Source organism: Meriones unguiculatus, chromosome 15 (assembly GCF_030254825.1).
Source record: "Meriones unguiculatus strain TT.TT164.6M chromosome 15, Bangor_MerUng_6.1, whole genome shotgun sequence".
Taxonomy (NCBI): domain Eukaryota; kingdom Metazoa; phylum Chordata; class Mammalia; order Rodentia; family Muridae; genus Meriones; species Meriones unguiculatus.
Window position 1 is genome coordinate 76,101,714 of NC_083362.1, and position 22,927 is coordinate 76,124,640.

Below are 22,927 nucleotides of genomic sequence, written 5' to 3' on the forward strand. Positions count from 1 at the left end.
AAACTCCCGCCCCTGAGCGCCAACAGCAGCCCCTGGCCTCATGGCATCATCTCGTGCCCTGTGTCCCCACTGCTCTGGTATTCCAGCAGCTCACATTCTGCCACCTCTAGGTCCCTGACCGCTGGCCGCCCTTATGAGGGGGCCTCTTTTGGGGTCTCTGCCACTTTCAGCATCCTGTCCCTGCCTTGCCTAGCCTTGGCACCGAGAGCACCACCCGGGATTCCTGCCTCCCTGTCCCCAGCTTCCTCGCCACCATCGCGTTGTCATCTCCATCACCACCCTGCGTCCTTGAGTCCCACTCCAGGGTCTTCAGGGTACCCGAGGATCTCCGTGGTCCTGGCCCCCGGCCTCCCGCGTCCCCACCGCGTCCCCAGCCCCGCGCCGCTGACGCCATGACGCCGCGGCGGAGCGAGGGGCGGAGCGGGCGGCCGGCTGAGCGCGGCTCCAAGACCGGTCCCGCAGCAGCTGTGCGCCGCGGCCGATGGACATGGGCACGCAGGGATCGGGGCGCAAGCGGCTCCCCAACCGGGAGCGGCTGACGGCGGAGGACGATGCGCTGAACCAGATTGCGCGTGAGGTGAGCGAGGCGCGGCCACTGCTGTCAGCGTCCCCCGCGGTCCCCAGCCGTCCCCGTAGTCCCCAGCGGCCACGCTCTGGGCTGGGCTCCGGGAGCGCTGGGCCCCGGCTTTCATCCACGGCCTGCGGACCACTCCGCGCCCGCCACACACCCGTGGCGCTGCTGCCCTCAGCCCCAGACCCTGGTCCTGTGGGCTGCTAGCGCCAGGGACTGACTGAACCTAGCCACCAGGGGCTCAAGGTGGCCGGGTCCCAGTCGAGTGGGGGTCCAGTGCCCCTCATTGTACCGGAAAAGGAGGCTAGGCCGACCCTGCTGACCAGTGGCGGCCCCAGAAACTACATGGCCTTGCTGAAATGGCCTCGTTGGTTGGTGACCATTGCAGCTTGGGGTAACTTAGGGGTCCCGTGTCTGGACTAGCCTGAAAGCGAGCCAGGAGGTTTGATAAAAGTTTCCTGGACAGTTCATTACTACGGCAAACGCGTACGCTAATGAACTTCTCCCGTGGCAAAGGAGGGCGCATGGGTGTGCGAATCTGCACAAACGCCCGGTTTTCTCCCACAAAGATGCAACCTTTAGGCTGCAGCAGCATGCGCGACACATGGAAAGACTAGAGCAAACTGGTGGCAGCCGCTCTGGGGGAGGGGACTGACTGGTTAAGAGGCAGGATGGACAAAGGAATAGAGAAATTTGTATTGCCTTTCTGTTTGCCCTGAGTTGGGCGTCCTGTGCGCATACTAACGGAGGAAAGAAAAAAAAAAAAAAAAAGAGTCCATGCAGGTGACAACCAGACTCCTCCCATCTCTTCCCGGCAGGCTGTGATGGAGAGTTAGCCTACATGTTATTTCCACACGGAAATTTTTCCTAGCAGTTTAGGCTTGCGGTTACATTGGAGAGGTAGTGGCTGAGTTCTGCCCAGGATTGGCTCTTCCTGTTTGTACTTGGGGATGCCTGACTTCAGTTTTACTGGCACTTTGGGTCCGTGTTTGCAAAACACTAAGTAGAGAAATGGTTTTCTCTGTGCCAGACAGGAGAGGGCTTTTCGCCAAACTCCTACTCATCTGCTGAAGCCCAGTATATAAATTCTGTCCTCTGTGAGGTCCTTTGACACTTAGCTCTCCCGTGTCACTCTAGGCATAAGCCCCTGCCTGTACCTGGAGCAGTTGGCAAAACGCACAGAGGTCACTTGGTTTTCTGTAGAAGGTGCCACCCAGACTAGGCAACACACTAAGAGCTCATTAGAGACAGGTGCCCAGGGTGTAATTAGTGGTGTTGGTTACAGGACCTTTGGCTAAATACAGGCGTTTGCTAAATGCAGTGGTTTGAACATAATTTCCTGGTTACAACAGTCTCTCACATGAGTATGTGCCCACACGGAAAATAAGTGCTCCGGGAGGGCCATGTGCCCCACAGCTCCTGTTGGCTGCAGGACAAAGGAATGAGAAGGTTGGGAGACCCATAAGCCAGCCTCTTATCTCCTGGTTGTTACAAAAATAGACTGGAAGCAGAGGCCAGGCAATGGTTCTGCCTTGCATCCAGGGAGCCGCAGTCAGCAGTTATAAAGACAGGCAGGAGTCAGACCTGAGCCTCCAGACAGGACAGACCACTCTGTACTAGCTGTGCTGGTCCAAAAAAGCCAGCCTTCCAGCCCTGTCTCAGCCCTGTTCTCATCTCTGGAAGAAGGACAGTCTTTCGGAGGCTGTGGGGAGATGCAAAGGAGCAGCAGGCAAACTGTGTGCCAACAACCCGTGTAACAAGTGCACCCCAAATGTCCCAAATCCCAGTGAAAGTCAGCCACACATGTGGCCATTACCCAAACCTAGTGGCTGTCAGCGAAAAGATTGGAGGGAGCAGGCAATGTTGTTTGCTCAGCTACAAATTGAATTCGGTTGCCAGACTGTGAAAAGAAATCAATCTTCAGATGGCAAACATCTATTCCTTGACTTATTGAGTGTTCTTATGAACATTAGCAAAATTGTCTCAGGCTTGGTACCTTCCTAGTCACTCTTCATTCCACGATGGTACCCAACATCCCTGTCCTAAACAGACAAGAGTTGGTGGGGAAACTGACAAGGGTTTGGATCAACAAGGGGTCTGGCAAGATGAGAATTTTCCTCTAATCGTAGCACTGGGGGAGGGCTGAACGGGAGGATGCAGAATTGAGCTCAGTCTGGGCTACAAAGTGAGACTCTAGTTAAAAAAAAAAAAAAAGATGGCATTAGAGGCTGCTTACTGGAGGAAATGGCATCTGGAGTTCTTAAAGGATGTATCTACCAGCCAGATGGTTGGCCTGCCAGGAGAGAAACCCTGACCACTTGACCTGGACAAGGGACACATACCAGCAGAGTATGAAAATCCCAGGAGAGGGCAGGATTCCCCTCCTGCTAGTCCTTGAATCTTAACACTACAGGCTCCTGCGTGCTGACCCCACCCACAGGCAGAGGAACTGTGTGAGGGTTCGCTGACCTCAGCTTGGACCATTCCAGACTGGACCCCTGGATCATGGGGTCTCTGCCTGCCTCTCTCCAGAGAATTAGAAGCAGTTCTCTGAGGAATCTCTGCAGGTCTCTATAGCTCTCCTGCTCCAAATTCTGAGACCATGGTTTGCCAGCTTCTAAGAAGCCCCTGTGGCAGAAAGAGACAGGACTACCCATGCCTGGTCTGGAGCTGGGGAGGGCCAGCGTGCCCCGAATCCTTTAGGAAGTTATATAGGCCTGAATAGGGGTAAAGAGGTTATAAAAGTGTTGGGAGGAGGGCTGCTGTTAGGAAGACAAGTGGAGATTCTGGGTCAAGGTCATCAGGAGGCCAGAGTCATCGGGGTAGAGGACCACCCCATGGAACAGAATAGGAGTTCAGTTCTCCTGGGAGTCTGAAGTTTTCTCGGAAAGAACAGAGCTTTTCAGTGCTTCCTCCACAGCCTGCTTTGCCTGCCCATTTCCACAGGTGTTGTCTGGCTCCAAGCCAGCAAGTTAGATGGGTTGTCATTTAATATGCCTCTGGCACATCAGTACTTAGTGGATCATCTTGGGAAGTGCAATTCTAGCATGATGTTGGGGGAAGGGGCCAGCACTCTTCAGACATTAAGACATGGACTTCTAGGAGGTTGGGGGTGCCAGGCCTCACCTCTGGGCAGAGGTGCCTCTGTAGTTTCAGGAGGTAAACCTCAAATCTGAGTCTTCCCTCCTTCCCCATGGGACCTTCTGCCAGTGTTGGAAGTGCCTGAACTTCCCCTTCAACACTCTGCCCAAGGCTGTTCAGTGTCCTCTCCAGGCCATTCCTGCCACAGTCACAACAGCTGGCTTCATATGGGTTTGTCTGTCATGAGCTACTGGAGGCATCTCCTTGGGTGGTGTGTCATTCCCTCCCTCTGTGGCCTACATGAGATGCCTTTCCTCATTCAGTAGGGCAGGGCAGGAAGGGGGAAGGAGGTCTCTGGTCCCTAACTACCCCTAAAGCCTCTTGTCCAAGGAACCCACTCTAAGTGAACCCTCCCAGCATGTGGTTTTGGAGCACTGAGTGTTGAAAGCTCAGAGCTCACCCCCAACTTCACCTTCACTGAACCAAAGTTTCTGGTATGTGGAAGGAGAGGTTCCCCATCCCCAGCAGAGCCCCTGGGGAAGCCAGCCTGCAGCTATTAGCTCATACATGTGAGGACTGAAAATGTCACTCCCCCACTCTGGTGACTTCCTGTTCTAGGCTCACGGCAAGGTCAGGCTGATGGTGTACTTGCATAGGTGAGGGCTGCCCAGCCCATGCTCTGTCCTACTTGCCAGGCTCCTGCAGGAAACCACTAGCAGCCACATGCCTGCTGCAGGCTCTGTCCTGGGGAGCTGCTGTGAGCACTTATGTATTGGGCAATCCTACTGAGGTAGTTCTTCCACATGCTGTCTCCTTCCAAGTAGGCCTCAGAACTCAGCCTGTGTGAAGGGAAGGTATCTACGCATCTCCTCAAGCTTCAAGGCCATTCGGATTTGGATAGGTTGGGGTGTGCTCATAGGTCTAGCTCTTATTAGACCCTTTCCCTCCACTACCTTTAGCACCAAGATGACCTGGTGCTGTCTTGGAATGAGGGATCTGGGAGGAATTCCACGACCATGACAGATGCCTGGCCTCTGTCACAGTCCCCATGCCCTATTCCCCACTGTGACATCACACTGGGATCAGCCACTGCCCAAATTCAACAAAGAGAGGTGGTCATCTTTGTACTCATGCCTCTTGAATTCAGCCTCCTCTTTATGCCTTTTTTTTTTTTTTTTCAAGACTAGTCAAGCAATAAAAACTCAGTGGATGCTGCCTGGCTGTGCTATCCAGGGTGGCTAGTACTGTGAAGTCAGGAAGTGGTGGTACCCACCTTCCATAGGGTAGGGAGACACGTGACTGTTCATTGTCCAATGTGAAAAACTGTCTCTGCCTCAGATACTAATGCAGCCATCCTGGGTGGCCCTCCTAAGAGAGCTACAGACCTAGGGGGTGGGCAGCATCTGTGAGGTATTATGAATGGCCAAAGCGGGAGTTCCTGGGCCTGGGAGCTTGGACTGCTGGTGTGATTTCCAAAAGATGGAAGAAGTTAGAGAGGATTCTGAGCCGTGGCTGGACAGCCCTACTGTTGATGGTGGCCTCTGGGCCCCACCCACAGCTATTTCTATCAGAGCCAGCTGTCTCTTCCTCCATCTGTGGAGAGTCTAAGTGCTTCCCGGCTCCACGCTCAGTGTTGGGACTTCTCTCTGAAAGGCCGAAGAGGCTAAGCTGCATAGTGAAGACCACAGTCCTGGATGGTAACTAAGAGTGTCACTGCAGGTCTCATCAAAGTGTGGGCACAAAAGGAAGAAGGGGGACCACAGCGAGCCAGACATTGTGCTAAGTCCCATCAGAAGAGCAGAGCGTTTGATGCCCCATCTAAGACTTCATGCAAATGACATCCTACCGTCAGGCTGACCTCACCCGTGTGCAGGACAGCTGTCCCCGACTGACCTGTGAGCCCTCAGTGTAATCTGCCAGGAGGCAGACTGCTGCCCTGCCTTCCCCTGTCTGGGACCTCCTCCCTTCACCCGCCATCTGTAAAACTTTAGTTCAGCAAACCAATACGCAGTTTTACCTTAGCTCATCTTCTCAGGCCATTACCTACAAAGCTGGACAGCTCTTTTAATCTTTTTCTAAAATTTAGTTTTTAATAGTTATTTATGTATTTATTTATGTGTGTCTGTGTGAGTTTATATGTGCCGTGTGCATGTAGGAGGCTGAAAGATTTGGATCCCCTGGAACTGGAGTTACAGGCAGTTGTGAACCATCAGATAGGTCCTCTGCAGAAGCAACGAGCACTTTAATGGCTGAGCTGTCACTCTGGTTCCTGAGATGTCCTTTTAATACTTGTCAGTCCCTGACATTTCTCAGGTGAGAAATCTCCCATGTCTTCTTACGTCACTAAGTGAGCTGGGTTGGAGACATTAATAATAAACTTGGAGCCACCAATAGTGCCTCAGTGTCACAGCAAGGACAGAAACCAATGTGTTTCTTCCCCTTGGTATCGTTCAACCAGGAGCCAGTCCACGTTTAATTCTCTACTTTGCTCTGAGTCTTCTGTTTTTCCGGTCTGCCGTATGAGTCTGAATCAGGCCTGTCTGAATGCCATCTTGTGAATCTGCCCCTGTGTCTGTGTCCGTATGTGTCTCACAAGGCACTCTGCTCCATCTTTTATTGAAAAGCACAGAGAACATCACATGGGGAAGGAATGAGGGGTACTTTATAAAAATCTTTAACAGTGTTACAAGGGATTATTAACTCATAGACTTCAACTGACCCCAACTAACAGACAGTGTAAAAACATCACTGTTTGTCAAGCAATATGCAAAAGTTGTGTGCAGCATTAATGGTGGGTATTCAGTTTATAAGATGGTTCTGACCGTATCATCATCATCACACACACACACACACACACACACACACACACACACACACACTGTTCTCTGAGCCAGGGACATGGAAGAATATGTAACTTAAGATCACAGCCATGTTTTAGCTTAGATTGTAAAAGCCAATTACATGGGAACTCCAAGGCAAGTAGGTTGATTGTTACCTTGTTTCCTAAAGGCAGATTAAACAAACAGGTTTAGTACACAGTAGATATCAGTCTTGACTCTTACATGACCTCGAGGTGTATTGCTCATTGACTGTGAGGTCCAGCAGAAGTTCCAGTTTCTAGAATGTGATACAATTTCATAAATATTGCATTGCCACAAACCTGTAAAAGCCAAATTTTTTTAGGGTCCATAAGTCCCTGAGTGGCCTGGTGAGTACCGCCATTTTTACAAACATTATGCTTCAATGTAGATATTCTGTTATTAAAATGCTGCTTATAAAAATACTCTTTATGGGTTTATCAGGTTTAGATGCTGACTGATGGCTTCCTGGACTGAAGAATGAGAGTGGGTAACCAGAGATCTAAATCAGGCCTCTCCCCAAACCCCAGTATCCCCACATTATATTTTTACTGTTGCAGGTTAAATGATACACTCGTTGGTGTAATAATGTGGTAGGTTAAGGGTATGGGTGCTAGGGTCAGGTTTCATGGGTTCAAATCTGTCCTTTATCTCATGGTCAAAAGTAAATTACCTAAGCACTTCGGCCTCCCCAAAAGTACAGTAGGGAAATGTTAATAGTCCACTTCCCACAAAGTAGGCGATTATGAAGGCAAATGAGAGGTGTCACGTAAAGGTCTCAGAACAATGGCCAAAGTGCACACAGTCAGCTCTCAGGAAATGCCAGTGCAGGTGGGGGCCGACTCACACAGCTTTCTGTTTCTCCTGGAGTTATTCCTTTCTGTTTAAATTGCTTACCTGTTCAAATACCTATAATCTGCAATTTTCTTTAAAGTCTTAACAGAACCCTTGAAGGTCCCGTTTTGTAATGTAATTAGACCAGTCAGGTCATTATTTCATTCCATTTATCCCCACAACCCGCCCAGTCGGGTCCGGGGGCCCTCGGGCTTTGCCCACCCCAGCTCTCACTCTCCTTTTACAGCTTTGAAAGGAGCCTTTTGCCCTTTTGGGTGGAAGGGGTTCAGTTCCTGTTTCCTGGCTTGTACATTCTCTTTCTTGGATCAAAACTCGTTTTGCTGGAACATGTCCTTCTGAATAAGGGTGCCTTTCCCAAATATTTGCACATCTAAAGAAGCCTCTTATTCTGCCCTCATCCTTGATCAATAATTTGGTTGTGTGTAGGTTAAAAATAAGTTTCCCAAGAATGTCAAAGATTTCTCTGTGCCCTTTGAAGTGGTTTCCAGTTGGCATTGTTAATTGAAAAGAGCCCTGTGAAGGTCCTCTGGAGGGAAAGGCTGCAGCTTGCGACCCTCGCGTGAAGAAGCACAGCAGAGGAGCATGGGAAGAGGTGCAAGCAGGTTTGTCTAGGATGTGCCAGTGTCACCTACTACGTCAGGAAATCACTGAGGAAAAGTAAAATAAAAATGACTTTCTACCATCATCCAAAGGCTTCTTCCTCTCTCAGTCTAGCATTTGGGGTTGTTCTGGGAATTTTAGTCCCTTCCGCAGTTTCAACGTTGTAATCCGCTTTTATTCTCTGGACTCTATGGCAGTCGCTTTGTCCTTAGTACCCTGGGCCTTTCCGATATGTACTGAGCCTGACTGGCTTCTTCCAATCTGAAAATGACTATCCAGAAGTTCTGAGCGGTTTTGGGGGGTCCCCGCTCCACCAGCCTCTTCTCTCTTCTGGGCACACCCGTTGTCTGCACAGATCTCCCTTTGGTTCTTTGTACACTTCTGACTTTTGTTAGATTGTCTGAGAATTTAAATTAATCTATTCCTACTAAATATACCTGGACTCTACTTAATTTAACTTCTTGAGGTTTCCCTCCCGCCACTCACCCTTATGTTTCCTTTGTGATTCTTCCTCTTAAATTTTGTTTTATTATGTATGTTTTTATTTATTCATTTACTTTGAGACAAGGTCTCATTATGTAGCCTTGGCTGGCCTGGAACTCACTTTGTAGATCAGATCTGCCTTGAATTTACAGAGATCCTCATGCCCCTGCCTCCCAGTTGCTGGGGTTAAAAGTGTGCACCACCATGTTTGGATCACATTTATTTATTTATTTATTGTGTGTATATGCCTGTGAATGCATGTGCATCCCATAGTTCAAAGGTGGAGGTCAAAGGCTAACTTCTGGAGTCAGTTCTTTCCTCCCACCATTCGAATTCCAGAGATGAGACTCAAGTTATCATGGAGCAAGTGGTTTTAGCCACTGAGCCATCTGACCAGCTTTTTTCTAAACCTCTCTCTTTCTCTTTGTGTGTGTGTGTGTGCCTCTTTCTCTCCATTGCTCTGTCTCTCTCCCTCCCTTCTTCCTTCTTTCCCTCCCTCCCTCCTTTCCCCCTCTCCACACATACAGAGTCTCACTTTGTAGTCTAGGCTGGTCTTGAACTCAATATACTCCTGCAAAGCAGATCAATCACTCATTAGTTTGTCTTTTCCAAGAGAAAAATAAAATTTCATATTGGATGAGAGATCTGGGTTTAAAAAAAAAACTAAAATTTTGAGCTGGATGTAGCGACACACGTCTGTGATATTAGCCCTTGAAAAGCAGAGGATTGCTACAAGTCCAAGGCCAGCTTGGGTTACGTAGCAAGTTCCAGGATGGCCAGGGCAATCTAGCAAGACCTTGTCTCAAAAAATGTATAATAAGGAAAAAGAAAGAAAGAAGGGAAGGAAAAAGAAAAAAATAAAAGAAAAATCCAAGAAAACAATAACAACAAAAATATTTTTCTGACTTCAGGCATCAAGAATCATTAATTCCTGTATTGGTCTGTCAAGTTCTCTAGGACCTTAAGATATACCTTACATAAAAGACACCTGGGGGGTTGGGTAGGCAGAATGTGATCCAGTCTTGGCAGTGGGTAAAGCCTCAGGTCAGCATCGCGTAAGAGCCAGGAACAGTCAGCATTGGGCTGGGGCCCTCTGTCAGGCTTTCCACTCCATTCTTGGTGTGATTCACAGGGCAGCTCCACCTGTCTGCACAGAGCAACACCAGGCGCTCGCACGCTGCCCGTGCTGGAATCCAGCCTGTGCTGCACTGCTACCCGAATACTTGATTCCTTTCCTTCTTACTTTCCACCCTCTTCTATAACATCCCTCATCTGTGAAGATACGGGAATATCCAGGCTGACTGTCCTGGAAGCAGGAGCCCATGTAGACCGAGTAGGGAATGTGGCCATCCCACATATCCCAAGACGCTTCTCTCTGCCTCTGGCACATTTCTCCCTCTCTCTCTCTCTCTCTCTCTCTCTCTCTCTCTCTCTCTCTCCCATCTCTCCTCTGTCTCTCTCTGTCTGTCTCTCTCTCTCTCTCTCTCCCGTCTCTCCTCTGTCTCTCTCTGTCTGTCTCTCTCTCTCTCTCTCCCCTCTCTCCTCTGTCTTTCTCTGTGTCTCTCTCTCTCTCTCCCCTCTCTCCTCTGTCTTTCTCTGTGTCTCTCTCTCCCTCCCTCTCTCTCTCTCTCTCTCTCCCCCTCCCTCTCTCCTCTGTCTCTCTCTGTCTCTCTGTCTCTCCCTCTCTTTCTCTCTCTCATTCAGGGAAGCCTGGCCTGTGGGACATCCTGTTGTCATGGAGATTTTCAGTGTCTCTCGGGGGTATCACGGGAGCCACCACCCTGATCACTCTTGGACACCTGCGGTGTGGGAGCGCAGCTAAAGACCTTCACGCTCGACTGTTTGAACCTGACTGAGACAGCCTGGTAGCCAGGAGCTACTGCTTGGCATGGGCCCCATAGCTCTGGAGCAATGATTTATCCCTATGGAGCTATATCCCATAATTTGAAATCCTAGTTGAGTTTTCTCAAGCCATATATCACTCATGGTCCGGCATAGAGGTGGAGGAAAATGTTTATGGAGGCAGAGGGGGTAGCCTGTGGTGGGCCTTTGCCTGAAGCACGCTTGTGGAGAGGGCGCAGTCTTCATCCCTTCTCTTTGTCTGTGAAAGAGGAATGGTACTGCCAGGGTAGCTATAGCAACACCGTGGAGTCCATCATGTGGCACTTAGCAGCTACTGCTGAAAGGGTGGTGGACATTTCCAGCCTGCAAGTCACCTGGAAAGATAAGCAGGTGGCCTTGGTGCTTGGGTCCAGTTGCAGTGTGGCCAGGGATCCAGAGCCAGGGCTGAAAATCTTCTTCCTATATGAAGGATAGGGCAGGGTGGGGATTATGGAGAGGACAGAGAGGAAGGATGGGAGAGAAATTACAAAGAAGATAACCTGTGACCAGGAAGAGAAATGCAGGTGACATGAGGGACTGGTTGGATGAACTCACAGTGAAAATGCTAATGGGTGTGGCTTTGTTTGCATCTGACAGAGTATTACCGTGCTACCCAAGTTGATCTCCTCCAGATATTCCTGCTTCAGAATGCTGGCCTTACAGGCATCCACACTGCATCTGACTTCTTAGCCATGGTTTAACTGCATATAATCTTAGTGTTGACATGACTGTAGGCTTCCCTCACTCAGAGTATGAGAACTTGGGACTGCTATGATTTGGATATGAAATGGGACTCCCCCGCCCAAAGGGGCTGATATATTAAAGAGTTGGTTCTTAGCTGCTGGCGGTATTTGGGGAGATCCTAGAAGCTTTAGGAAGTGGGTGGGACCTAGCTGAAGGAAGTAGACCAATGGGGTGTGTCTCTGGAGGCTGTGTTTTGTCTGAGGGCCTTCCTCTGTCTTTCACTCTCTGTCAGCTGCCTGCCATAAGGAAGGAAGCCTTAGCTCCAAGCTCCCATGGTGTTCTTCCTTACCATGGCCCAGAATTGATAGAATCAAGGCCCATAAGCCGAGTCCCCCGAAGTAGTCCTCACTCCCTTAAGTCCACGGGTGCTGTTCTTTGCACAAAGGATACTGTATTCAATATCGTTTTTGTTTCTTCCTCAGTTCAAGTCAGCAGGAGGATGTACTCAGATTACCCCTAGTACTCCATCCTTAAGTAGCCTAGGTGAGCGCCCGTCTTGGGTGAATCCCTGAAGACCCTACAGGCTGGGCTTGTTCACGACTGTTTATCTTTGGGCTTACCTGACCTCTTAGAAGCTACTAAATTACCTCCCTATTTTTAACCCATGCCTCCAGCCAGCCAGAGCAGTTGCCACATGGGTTGAGATGAGGTGATGGCCCTCCAGCTCTTCATTTCCGTTTCTGATGTCTTCGTTTGTGCTTTGGTTTTAGGTGGGGGTTCCTCAGCCTGAATGCTATTGGCTTTGGGGGATCAGATGACACCTTCTTGTGGGAGCTTTGTCTGTACCATAGAAGGCTCAGCAACATCCCTAGTTTCTGATCCACAGATGCCAGGAACTCCCACCTCCTTGGTGGTGACAAGGGAACATGTTTCCAGACGTTATCAGATGGATCCCGGGGTGGGAGTGTGGGGGGGAAGAACACTGACTTAGGCATTGCCTTCCCTCTGCTGGGTCTGCACCTTGAGCTCAGCACCGCTGGCCTCTGCAGTGGGAGCTGGCCTTTCTACTGACACTGTCAGGGTGAGTGGCTGTTCTCTGGGGCAGGCAGAAAGCCTAGCCCATTTTTGGTGTTTCCTCCATCAGACCTTCTGGGAAGTTATAGAGAGGGGGCCATCACCTCAGAGGCGGAGGGGAGGCTGGGCAGCCCTAGAAGCCAGCTGCAGATTCTGGAAGCTGTGGCCCCGGGTACAAATTTGATGGCTGTTCCAGAAACTGAGCAGTAGCCCAGACGCCGGCTGCCCACAGTCTTGGATGTTGCAAGTTCAAGGTCAAGGTTGCACCTACCACCTTGGTCTTCTACAGGCAGTTGCCCGATTGAAATCCAGGTATGGCTTCAGAGGGAAAATGGGACACATCCCAACTCAGTGTGACATGTGAGGGCAGGGCTGGAGACCCGTTAATGTTCCACATAGACGAGCAGGGCACAGACACTGAACAGCAAATTATCAATGACATTCACCTTTCTACATGATTAAAACTGCCCCCATGCCTTCTCCAAAGCTGCGTAGCTGAGCTTCTTAAAATAGATGCTGTCTTTCCCAGAATCCCCTCCCCATCACCCTTGAGTTCCTGCAGCTCCCATCTTGGCACCTTTCTCACAGTTCTATTATTCCCAGAACAAACTGTGCAGCCTCCTCCCCTCTTTCTGTTAGCCAAGAAAGGATGGTGCACACAGCACTATCTGTCTGACGACTCACCCTTCCTTTACCCAGGGCCTTCCATTCCCTTAGTCAGAGGGACCTGAGTCACCCTGGGATGCTGAATGGAATAGGGAGACACAGTGGCTCTCAACCTTCCTGATGCTGCGACCCTTTAATGCAGTTCCTCATGCTACTTCATAATTGTGTTTTTGCTGCTGTTATGAATTATAATTTAAATGTCTGTGTTTTCCTTTCCAATGGTCTTAAGTGCCCCCCTCCGTGAAAGGGGGTCGTGACCCACATGTTGAGAGCTTCTGCTCTAGCACTTTTACCTCCACCACTTATACGCTCATTCCTGTTTCTGTGTGTGAATTGTGAGGAAGAACACACTGCCTATCCCTCTCAGTAACTGAAAACCCTGCTTTGGTGTGAAGCTGATTGGGCCTTTTTACTTGAATTTTTTTTTCATCTTTAGTTCCTTTTTCTTGGCTAAATATCATTTCCAGGTTTCCTTCCATAGAGCAGAAGGGCTAGTCAATGCTTCTGCATACTGTGGGGAGATGCCGAGGCCCAGAGCCTGGCGGCTAGCCCTCTGGTAGCATTTTCTAAGACACGTTCTTCAGGAGCAAAGTGTAACAGGCCACAACCCTCGTGGAGGTCCCACTGTGTCCCATACAGCCTGTATTCTGCTCTTTAAAGTTTGCGGTCATTTTGGATGAGGCCCACCTTCCTTAGACCTCATCTTCAATAGCTGGTGCTTTCTCTCTAGGCCCCGGATCCCATAGTGGTGGCGTTTTCTCAGTGGGTGGATGGAGCCCAGCTCTGAGGCCAGCTGTGTCTCTATCATAGATCCTTGACTATCTGGAGTCTTCAGAGTCCTCCTCTGAAGGTGGAAGGCGGGAGCCACTAAGCAGGGTCATGGCTGATGTGCGTCCACAGCCCAGGTCCATCTTTCTCAAAGAGTGCACTGTCCCCTAACATTCTTGCCTGCTGGATTTCCTCCCTTGCTGTCCCTAGTCCCTGGCACTTCTTTGGGTATTCCTCTTCCACCCAGCCTGAAATGTGTCTCTTTCCCAGGTTCCTCCCCTTGGCACACTGATCTTGTCCCACCCCCACCCCTAATCACCACCAAGTCCTCGAGGCTGCCCGGCCCTGTGGCTAGTGGCTCTCATGCTGCCTCGGTATACCACCTGTGGGAGAAGCACAGTCAAAGGGTTAGCATGGCTTCCTGTCTGGTCTGTGGACGCCAACTTATTTTGGGAACGCCCGTGAAAACAGCATTTATTTCTCAGGCAGGCTTCAAGTCTCTGCCAAAGTCCTTGCCTGGGTGGGTGGCGTGGCTTTCATGGATAGCCTATCCATTCTTAGTCCTCACAGCTCCTCAGTTCTCAGCACTCAGAAAAGGCAGCTCTCTGCCCTTTCTCTTCTTCAGTGTCCACCAGCAAAGGGCCAGCAACCCCAGAGACCACAGCTGTCCCTGTGGCCAAGGCCTTTGGGCTCTTCTTGCTGTGAGAACTCTTCCTCCTAGCTCCCCAGACCAGCAGCTCCTCCAAGAGCCCCTCCCCGCAGTCATCCTGAGTCTTTCTTGGGGAATGCAGGATTGAGCATCAGCAATGGGCTCTGCAGTCCCGTGCACCAGCTTTGCCATCTCTGATGAAGCCCCCGGCTCCCTGAGCCCCAGTGCTTCCTCCTGAGGATGGAGGCGGTGATAAAATCACGGCACATGGGAGCCGACGCCACACCTGTGGTGAGCCTGCTGTAGTGCACACGTGCTCATCGGGGAGACCCCCTTACACACCCTCAGAAACTGCACAGGACATCATGCTGGCCGCAAACATATATGTGCAATGGTTACCTGTGCTTAAAGAGGTAGAGGCCTGCCTCCCGCCTCCAGGTCTTCTCAAGACTAGAGACACCAGGCTCCTCGTTCCCCTTGAGACTTCAGGCTCCAGCATCTAGGTTCTTCTCCCTCAGGCTCCAGACTAAAGGTTCTAGTCTAGGTCCCAGGTTCCAGGCACCAGGTTCTGCTCTAGAATCTAGACTCCTTATTCCCTTCAAGACTCCAAGTTTCCGGTTTCAGATTCTACTTCAGACTGGGCCCCAGGTTCCTAGTTACCTCAAGATTCCAGGCCAGGCTGTCCGACTGCTTTAGGGAAAGCATCTTTGAAGTGGTATACCGACCAGCTGCTTGCCTCCCAGAATTCACATGCATCCAAAAGGGAACACATTTGGGCTAACACACAACAGCCCTACAGGGCCCCAAGTATTTCAGGCTCATCTGTGCCTGTTCGCTGGACATGGGACAACATGCTTTTTGGCTCTGGAGGCTGCACTGGTTTTTGTTTATTTGCTTTTGTTTTGTTTGAAATAGGGTCTCTACAAATCCCTGGCTGTCCTGGAACTCATTATGTAGACCAGGCTGGCCTTGAACTCACAGAGATTCACCTGTCCCTGCCTCCCCAGTCCTGGAACTAGAAGCATGCTCCACTGCACCCGGTTAGCATTGCCCTTTATGGGCCTCTTTGGCAATGCTGACATTTTCTTCTATGGCTGAAGAGCCATCACAGGCCTAGGATGTCCCCCAGACAGACGGGGGCTGGCTGGAAATGTGGGAAGCATGCCATGCACAGATTGCTTTTGTACGGCCTTCTCTAACCGTGGTGGCCCTGATCCATTCAGGTCCATGCAGAGATGGGGAAGAAATAGGATGGAGTTGTTATCACTGTGATGGCCACAGATACCCAGAAACATCAGGATTATACCAAGTTGTCAGGGAGGGGACTCAGGCTGGAAGGGCTGTCCCCAGCCCACTCAGGCCTCCATGGAATCTCTCCAACCCTTGTTGTTGCCTGGTAGGACCCAGCCTCTTGTATGGCTGCCCAATCTATACCACACAAGGAGGAAACACAAAGGCATCAAGTTTGTGTTACACATGAGAGCCACAGGGTCCTGCCCCAACCAACCGGAGCCTAGGAACACATGCGCTCTCCTCCTTCCCTCCCTTTCTCTCCTTCTCTCTCTCTCTCTCTCTCTCTCTCTCTCTCTCTCTTTCTCTTTCTCTCTCTCTCACACGCTTTGGCTTGTACTTCTGACCCAGTTGTTCCCAAATGGGGCCTCCAGACACAGGGTCCCCCTCACCCGAAAGCACCTACAAATATTGCATCCAGAGCCCTGGGTGGTGTGGTGCTGTGCTAGCACGCCTGGCCTGCGGGGTGTGGGGAACCCTGGCCCTCAGGACTGCTTGAGGGGATGGAGGACCTGCAGTATCCTGCATCTCCATTGGGGAGTGCAGCCTCTTCTTGCTAAGCAATGGGTTCAGTTGCAATTGTTTCTGTGGCCAAAAGCTGCCTGCTGAGGAGTGGCCTCATCACAACACCTTTCCAGGGCAGAACCTGGCGGTGGCCCTCACCAGGGAGGTGGCTCTTAGCACACAGTGGATACTGAGTTCCTGAGCGATCAGTGAGGGAATGAATGCCGGAATAAGTGGACTTAGCCTGCCTTCAAAGTAACATTTGAGGAAGGTACTTCTTTAGAACCAGCTGTGTGTCACGACGTCCCGGAAGACTCACCAGGTGCCTAGGAGTAGCCAGAATCGAGCGGGTACGATATCGGTTCTGTGGGCCTGTGCTTTGGTTCACCCACTTTGGCAGGTGATTGGTGACCTCACCCCCTTCAATGCAGTCGAACAGAGAGAGGGCAGTTAGAGCAAGACGCTAACCCATTTTCCTGTTTATCCCCACCATTCTTCCCCTCTCCTGGTGCCCCATTTCCATGACTTCCTCCCTGGCTTTGCATCACTGGCTTTCTTGTAACGTTGCACATGGGGGAAAATGTTTCCAACAACCCGGGGGAGGGGCTGTGACCTCGCTAGGGGGTGCGTGGGCGATCGGGTTGCCTTGCACACTGCCAGTGTGCCGAGATCCCAGACCCTAAAAAGGCATTCATTGTGTCCAGGAAGGCGCTGCCTCCGACTGGTGGCACTCACCCAGGGGCTGAAGTCATTTGGATCTTGTGTAGAACATTCTCCTGTGTGGCTGCCCTGCTGGGGCGAAGCCCTTGAATTGCAGGAATTTCAATGTATTAATAGGCCCTGCCAGGTGCAAAAAATAGCTGCCTTTGCCTGACCTTCACCTCACACAGTGCTGTGCTTCTGAAAAGCCTTGCGTACCCCCCGGGGTAACAGAACACATGTGAGGGAGGCTTCTCCTGACTAGAGGCAGTCAACGGGGGGCAGTGGCCCTTGGATGAAAATTTTAAAACAATAAGTAAAATGTTGAGTATGTGTCTCAGGAAAGCAGAAAGTCAGCTGGGCTCGTCTCTTTCTTTCCCCCACAGTGCTGGGATGGAACCCTGGGTCCCTTGGCATGAGGGGCAAGGGTTCTGTCCTCAAGCCCCAGGCCCAGCCCCAGACTGATCTTTAAGGCAGAACACAACTGTTTTAGGAAAGATGGGTTTTTCTTCCTTTTTTAAAAAAAGCTTAGAATGATCCTAGCTCAGTAAGCAAAGGAAAGGTTTATGTTGGCTCACAGTCTCAAAGGTTTCAGTCCACAGTCAGCTGGCTCCATGGAGTCTCAGCCTGTAACGAGGCAGACCATGTTACTGGAAAGCATGCTAGAGGATTTCTGCCCCACTCACAGCAGCCAGGAAGCAGGGGCTGGGAGAGGAAGGGGCCAGGGGTAAAACGTACCCTTTCTAGTTACCTGTTCCTGTGCCCTACTTCTTCCAAATAGGCTCCACCTCCTAGTGCCCATCACCTCCCAAAAATGCCATCAAGTTTTGAATTCAGGGCTGGAGAAATGATCCAGTCAGTAAAGTGCCATGCAAGTGCCCACCCCCCACCCCCCGTAAAGTTACTGTCCCTTTCCCAACTCTGTTCAGGTCTGTTTACTGGAAGCAGAACCCTGCCCTGGTACCCAGGTTGGAAAAAGGATGTAAGGCTCACTCACGTCTTAGTGCTGTGTTTAATAAGTTTAAGGCAATCCTGGAGGCTGTGCCAATGGCCAATGCCACCCTAAAGGATTTGCCAGTGAATCTGTAATTGTTCTTACTCCGTGTTTTCAGTGTTGGGAATTGAACTTAAAGAGTTTACACAAGGCAGGCAAGTGCTCCGCCACTGAGCTCCATGCCAGCCCTCCTCATTTATTTATTTTTGAGACAAGCTCATGCCCAGACAGCCCTCCAGCCTGAAGTCATTCTCTTGCCTCTGCCTTCCAAGTGCTGAGATTCCAGACATGCGCCACTGTGCTCAGCTGCATGCAATCCTGTGTTTCTTTCTTTCTTTTTTCTTTAGTCTCAGTGGCAAAAGTGGGTTATCTGGTGTCAGCAAAGAGCTTGAGAGGGAGGTGTGGGAAGCCCTGGAAGGCCACTTCAGGCCCTGGCTCTCAGCCCTGACTGTCCTCATTCCTCCCTGCTGGGCTGTGAATGGGCCTCTGGGTCTCACCAGCTCTTCGGAAGCCCCCCCCACCATTGTGGTCTCGGATTTCTAGACTCCTTGCCATCACTGTTCCCTACAGACCCCCAGCCCGCAGCAGGGAAGGCAGAGCCCTCAGCAGCTCTGTGCTCTGGCTCCTGCCACTGCTGTTGCAACTCTGCCTCCCAACGTGCAGAAGCAAGAATGTTGCCCCGGCAGGTCATTCTGCTGACTTCATCTTCTCTAAAGCGTTGGGAGTGGGTCACTGTTTGAATGAAGGTCATATGTAACGAGGGGAAACAAAGCCGGCTGTCCTGACCTTCCTTCATTGTCACTTCATAATCTACTCATTTACTCACTCAGCCTGAGACGGAACTTCAGGTCTCAAAGAAACAAGCATGCCATTGAAGTGACTGGGTTTTCCCGTTGGCAGCACTGGGAAACTCAGGGCTTCCCATGCCAAGCAAGTGCTAGCCTCAGATCCTCATCCGGCATCCAAGCAGGTAGGTAGGTACACTGGAAAAAGCCCCAAAGGCAGGGAGTGAACACCTTTGTAAGCCACAGCTCATCCGGCCAGGGAGTCTAAACCACTGCCACTCGTGGACTCTTCTTCTTCTTCTTCTTCTTCTTCTTCTTCTTCTTCTTCTTCTTCTTCTTCTTCTTCTTCTTCCTCTTCCTCTTCCTCTTCTCCTTCTCCTCCTTCTCCTCCTCCTCCTCCTCCTCCTCCTCCTCCTCCTCCTCCTCCTTCTTCTTCTTCTTTTTTTTTAAATAATTTTGTTGTTTGCTTCCTGATGTTAAGATGAGTAAAGACAGCATGGCATGGTGGCTCATGCTTATGACCTCAGCAGGAAGATTTCTGCTGCATTTAGGGCCAGCCTGGGCTTTCTAGTAAGTTCACTGTGAGTGTCAGTTACAGAGTGAGACCCTGTCTCCAAACGAAACAGAGAAAGAAACAAATAAATAGATTCAATTTTTTAAAAGGGCTGGCAAGATGGCGCAGTGGGTAGAAGGGCACTTGCTGCCAAACATGACTATTTGGGTTCAGTTCCCAGAGCTCACACGATAGAAGGAAAGGCCCAGTTCCACGCTATCTTCTGACTTCTACAGGCATGCATTCATGTGTACTCACACGCATGCACATGCACGAGCATGTGTGTGTGTGTGTGTGCGCGCGCGTGTGCGTACACACACACACTATGAATGCTGAAAAAGTTAAAAACAGAAACAGGGAGCCAGGCAGTGGTGGCACATGTCTTTAATCCCAGCACTCAGGAAGCAGGAGCAGGTGGATCTCTGTGAGTTCGTGGGAGGCCAGCCTGGTCTATAGAGTGAGTTCCAGGACAACCAGGGCTACACAGAGAAACCCTGTCCTGAAAGTAAACAAAGAAGGGGGAGGAGGGGAAAAAGGAAGAGGAGGACGAGAAGCAGCAGCAGAAACAGTGGAACCCACAGAAGCAGAGAATTGAGCCATGCCTGGGAGGCAGAGCATCTGGGAAGATGCTAGGCTCAGAATAACAGTCAGGGGAGAACAGAGGTGACCCTGAAGAAGTGAGCCGGTCAGGAGACCAAGTATGTTGTCTTTCTTACTTGACACTGTGCAGCTGAGGAAAGTTTGTACTTCTTCACCCACAAATTTGGAAGATGCAGAAACAACACACGTAACTTTTAAGACAGAGCTGAAATGACTCCTGAGAGTGAGACATTGCTCAGAGCAGCTAGGAAACTGTGAACTCTGGGGAGATGAAGATGGCCAGAATTAGGTTGTTGGGGGGTGGGGGGTGGCTCTGCTATGAATTTACTAAAAGGCCTTGAATTGCACACTTGAAGTAGAAGGATTGCTAATGGCTGGTGTGTTAACTTCTGTGTGCGGTGGACAAGGCCAGGCAGCACGCCTGCTCCCCATACCGGGGCCTCTGCCGAGCACGTGGCTCTCTAGAAATAGCTCCGAGTCGGCCTTAGACTTTAGAGCCATTTGTCACCTCAGCCTCATTCCTTTGGGTTTTGTCACTCAGCCTGGCTTGCCCCCGGGGTGTGTTGGGTGAGACACTGATCGTGGATTTCTTGGATTACGCTTTTGAAGATGGGTGTTACAGTTGGCAGATTATGCTCCTGAAAGCCGCTCACCCTCACCAATTCCTTTCAGCCTGTGTCTGCACTCTCCCCAAGGGAGCATTGTTTGGTTTATCATGAGAATGGGGGTTGAGGTGCTGCACGTGAAGTCATAGGGAGTGTGTCCCGCTCCATGCCCCTTCGATGCAGTTTTAGAGCATGGAAGCCTTTTCCTGTAGACCAGATGACCACAGCAGTGATGGCTCCCTAAGTGGCCCTTCTCCACTCATGGCTTTCCAGTAGTTGGGGCCCTTTGGCAGGTGACCCAGCCCTGCCACGTGCGGTCACTGTTGGATCAGCAGCCACCGAGGAGACCTAGAGAGAAACTCTCCCTGACCCAGCCGGTCACTCAGGGCCGGCCTGGGCTCTCCATTCCCAGGCCAGGTCTCAGGGAACAGGACCAGGCAGTATACTGACAACCCCACCCCCCACCCTCCACCCCTGAGCCTCTGCAGAGGAGCGATCTCAAGACAAGTCTCTCTCGAAATAGCTCTGAGTTGGCCTTGGCGTTTAAAGCCATTTGTGATGTCAGCCTCATTCCTTTGAATTTTGTCACTCAGCCTGGGTTGCCACCGGGGTGTGTTGGATGGTGGCAGTTATCGGGGGCTGCTTTCTGAGGGTGTGGCTGAGGCTATCCTGGGTGAAGGGGGCAGAGGAATATGCTGGGTGGTGGAGAGAGGGCAGCTGCTGCCCACTGCCCGACTCCATCAAAGATAGCCTATTTAAAAGCATTCTGTGGGGGCTGGAGGGATAGCTCAACTGTTAAGAGCAACAATTGTTCTTTCAGAGGACCCAAGTTCAAATCCCAGCACCCACATGGCAGCTCACAACTGTCTGTAACTCCAGAATCTGACACCCTCACAGACATACATGCAGGCAAACCGCCAATGCACATAAAATAAATAAATAAATTTTAAATCATTCTGTGAGGATTGAAGAGATGATTCATCACTTACGAACACATATTGTTCTTGCTGAGGACCCACGTTCAGTTTCTGGAACCCACGTGAAGCCTCATACGTGCCTGTGACTCCAGCTTCAGGGGCTCCTGACGCTTCTGGCTTCTGAAGACACACACACACACACACACACAATTTTAAAAAGAAAGAAAGACATTAAAAGCATTCCAGGCAGGGAATGTAGCTCAGTTGGTAGAGAGCTCGCCCCTCATGCACAAGGTCCTGGGTTCCATTCCTAGCACAGGAGAGGGAAGAACGGTCACAGGCCACCTGCTCACATCAGCATGGGACTTCTGCTAAATATGTGCCAGTTTGAAGTGAAGCAATCATAAGTCGGAACAGGAAGGAGAATTAAAGCGTATTTATCTCCATCCCATTTCCTGTTTGAAAACTGGGGTTCGGGAAGTCCATGGACTGCCTGAGAGTTTACAGCGACCCCCTCCCCACCCCGTGGACCACATATCTCCGTGCAGAGCTGACTCATCACACCACGTCTCCCAGGCTGTGCCTTTGAGCCTCTGTTCTGGCCTAACGGTTCTGTCATTCTTTAACTCCAAGTCCAGTCTTGTTCACAGAGGAAATGACTCACACACTCATGACAAAACGACTCAGTCAGTCATCCAGGGGCTTTAGCGAAGGAACGGCTGGCACAGTGGAAGTCAAATCTTAACCTGGGTAATGGCTTGAGACGGTACATCAGCCACAAATAGCGGAACAGCGTGTTGTCCATAATTGCCATGTTTTTAGGTATTTAGATGGTTTTCTGTGTGTATGAGTAACTTTTCTTAAAGGTTAAGGGTGTTTGGCATTTTGAAGTGTTGGCCATTATTTTAATAGCATGAGTCACAGTTTTGGGACGTGACCCTTGATGGCTTTGAGACCCGCCCTCTCCAGAGTCATTCAGCTAGGAGCTCAGAGTCTCACTGTCTCTCCTCACTTAGCCTCCTGCGTCTGGACAAGGTGCGGTCAGCTTGGTGACCTTTGTGTTTGGATCTGTTCAAGGATGACCACCCCAGACCACCACAGTCAGAAATATCCTTCTCATTTTATGTGATTGAGCTACACTAGGGTCTGAACCCCGCACATTACCCACTTTGGACAAGCATTCCGCCCCTGAACTGTGCATCAGCTCTGATAGCTACTTTCTGTTGCTGTGATAAAACACCATAACTAAAAGTAACTTATAGAAGGATGAGCTTGTTTTGTTTTATGGATACAGAGAGATAAGAGTCCACCATGGCAGGAAGGCAGACATGGTGGCCACGGCAGGAATCGAGAACTCACATTTCCAGATTGTAAGAACAGAGCAGAGAAGGGAAACGGAGTGAGACAACAGAGTCAAATTCTGCCCTGAGTTTTGTACTTCCTACAGCAAGACTGTACCTTCTAATCCCCCCAAAACAGCACCACTGACCAGGGACTAAGTGTTCAAAAAGCTGAGCCTGTGGGGGCAACCAGGCTTGAACCCACATCAAAACACAAAACGCATTTAGTTCAACTTCAAAGGGTCCCCATATAGCTGGGTGTGGTAGAGCACACATGTGATCCTAGCACTTGGAGGCAGAGGCAGGTGGATCTCTGAGTCTGAGGTCAGCCTGGTCCATAGGGCAAGTTCCAGGACAGGCAGCGCTCCACAGAGAAACCCTGTCTCAAAACAAACAATGCCCCCCTAGTCTTCGCAGACTCAACACTGTTTAAAAGTCCTTGGTCTCTTCTGAAACTCGAGGCAATCTCT

General features: G+C 50.5%; 1 protein-coding gene across 26 annotated transcripts in view; it reads left to right on the top strand.

Moving 5' to 3' along the window:
- Positions 1-410: 410 nt before the first annotated feature.
- The window catches only part of Lrrfip1 (LRR binding FLII interacting protein 1), a 120,781-nt gene continuing 98,264 nt past the window's right edge, over positions 411-22,927 (top strand). For 25 of the 26 annotated variants that reach the window (XM_060368842.1, XM_060368840.1, XM_060368841.1 and 22 more), the window contains exon 1: positions 420-577. In XM_060368842.1, the coding sequence (XP_060224825.1) occupies positions 482-577 (96 nt within the window). In that variant the 5' untranslated portion in view covers positions 420-481. Of the gene's footprint in view, positions 578-22,927 lie in introns of all 26 variants that reach the window. The other variant, XM_021659569.2, reaches the window with a different exon arrangement.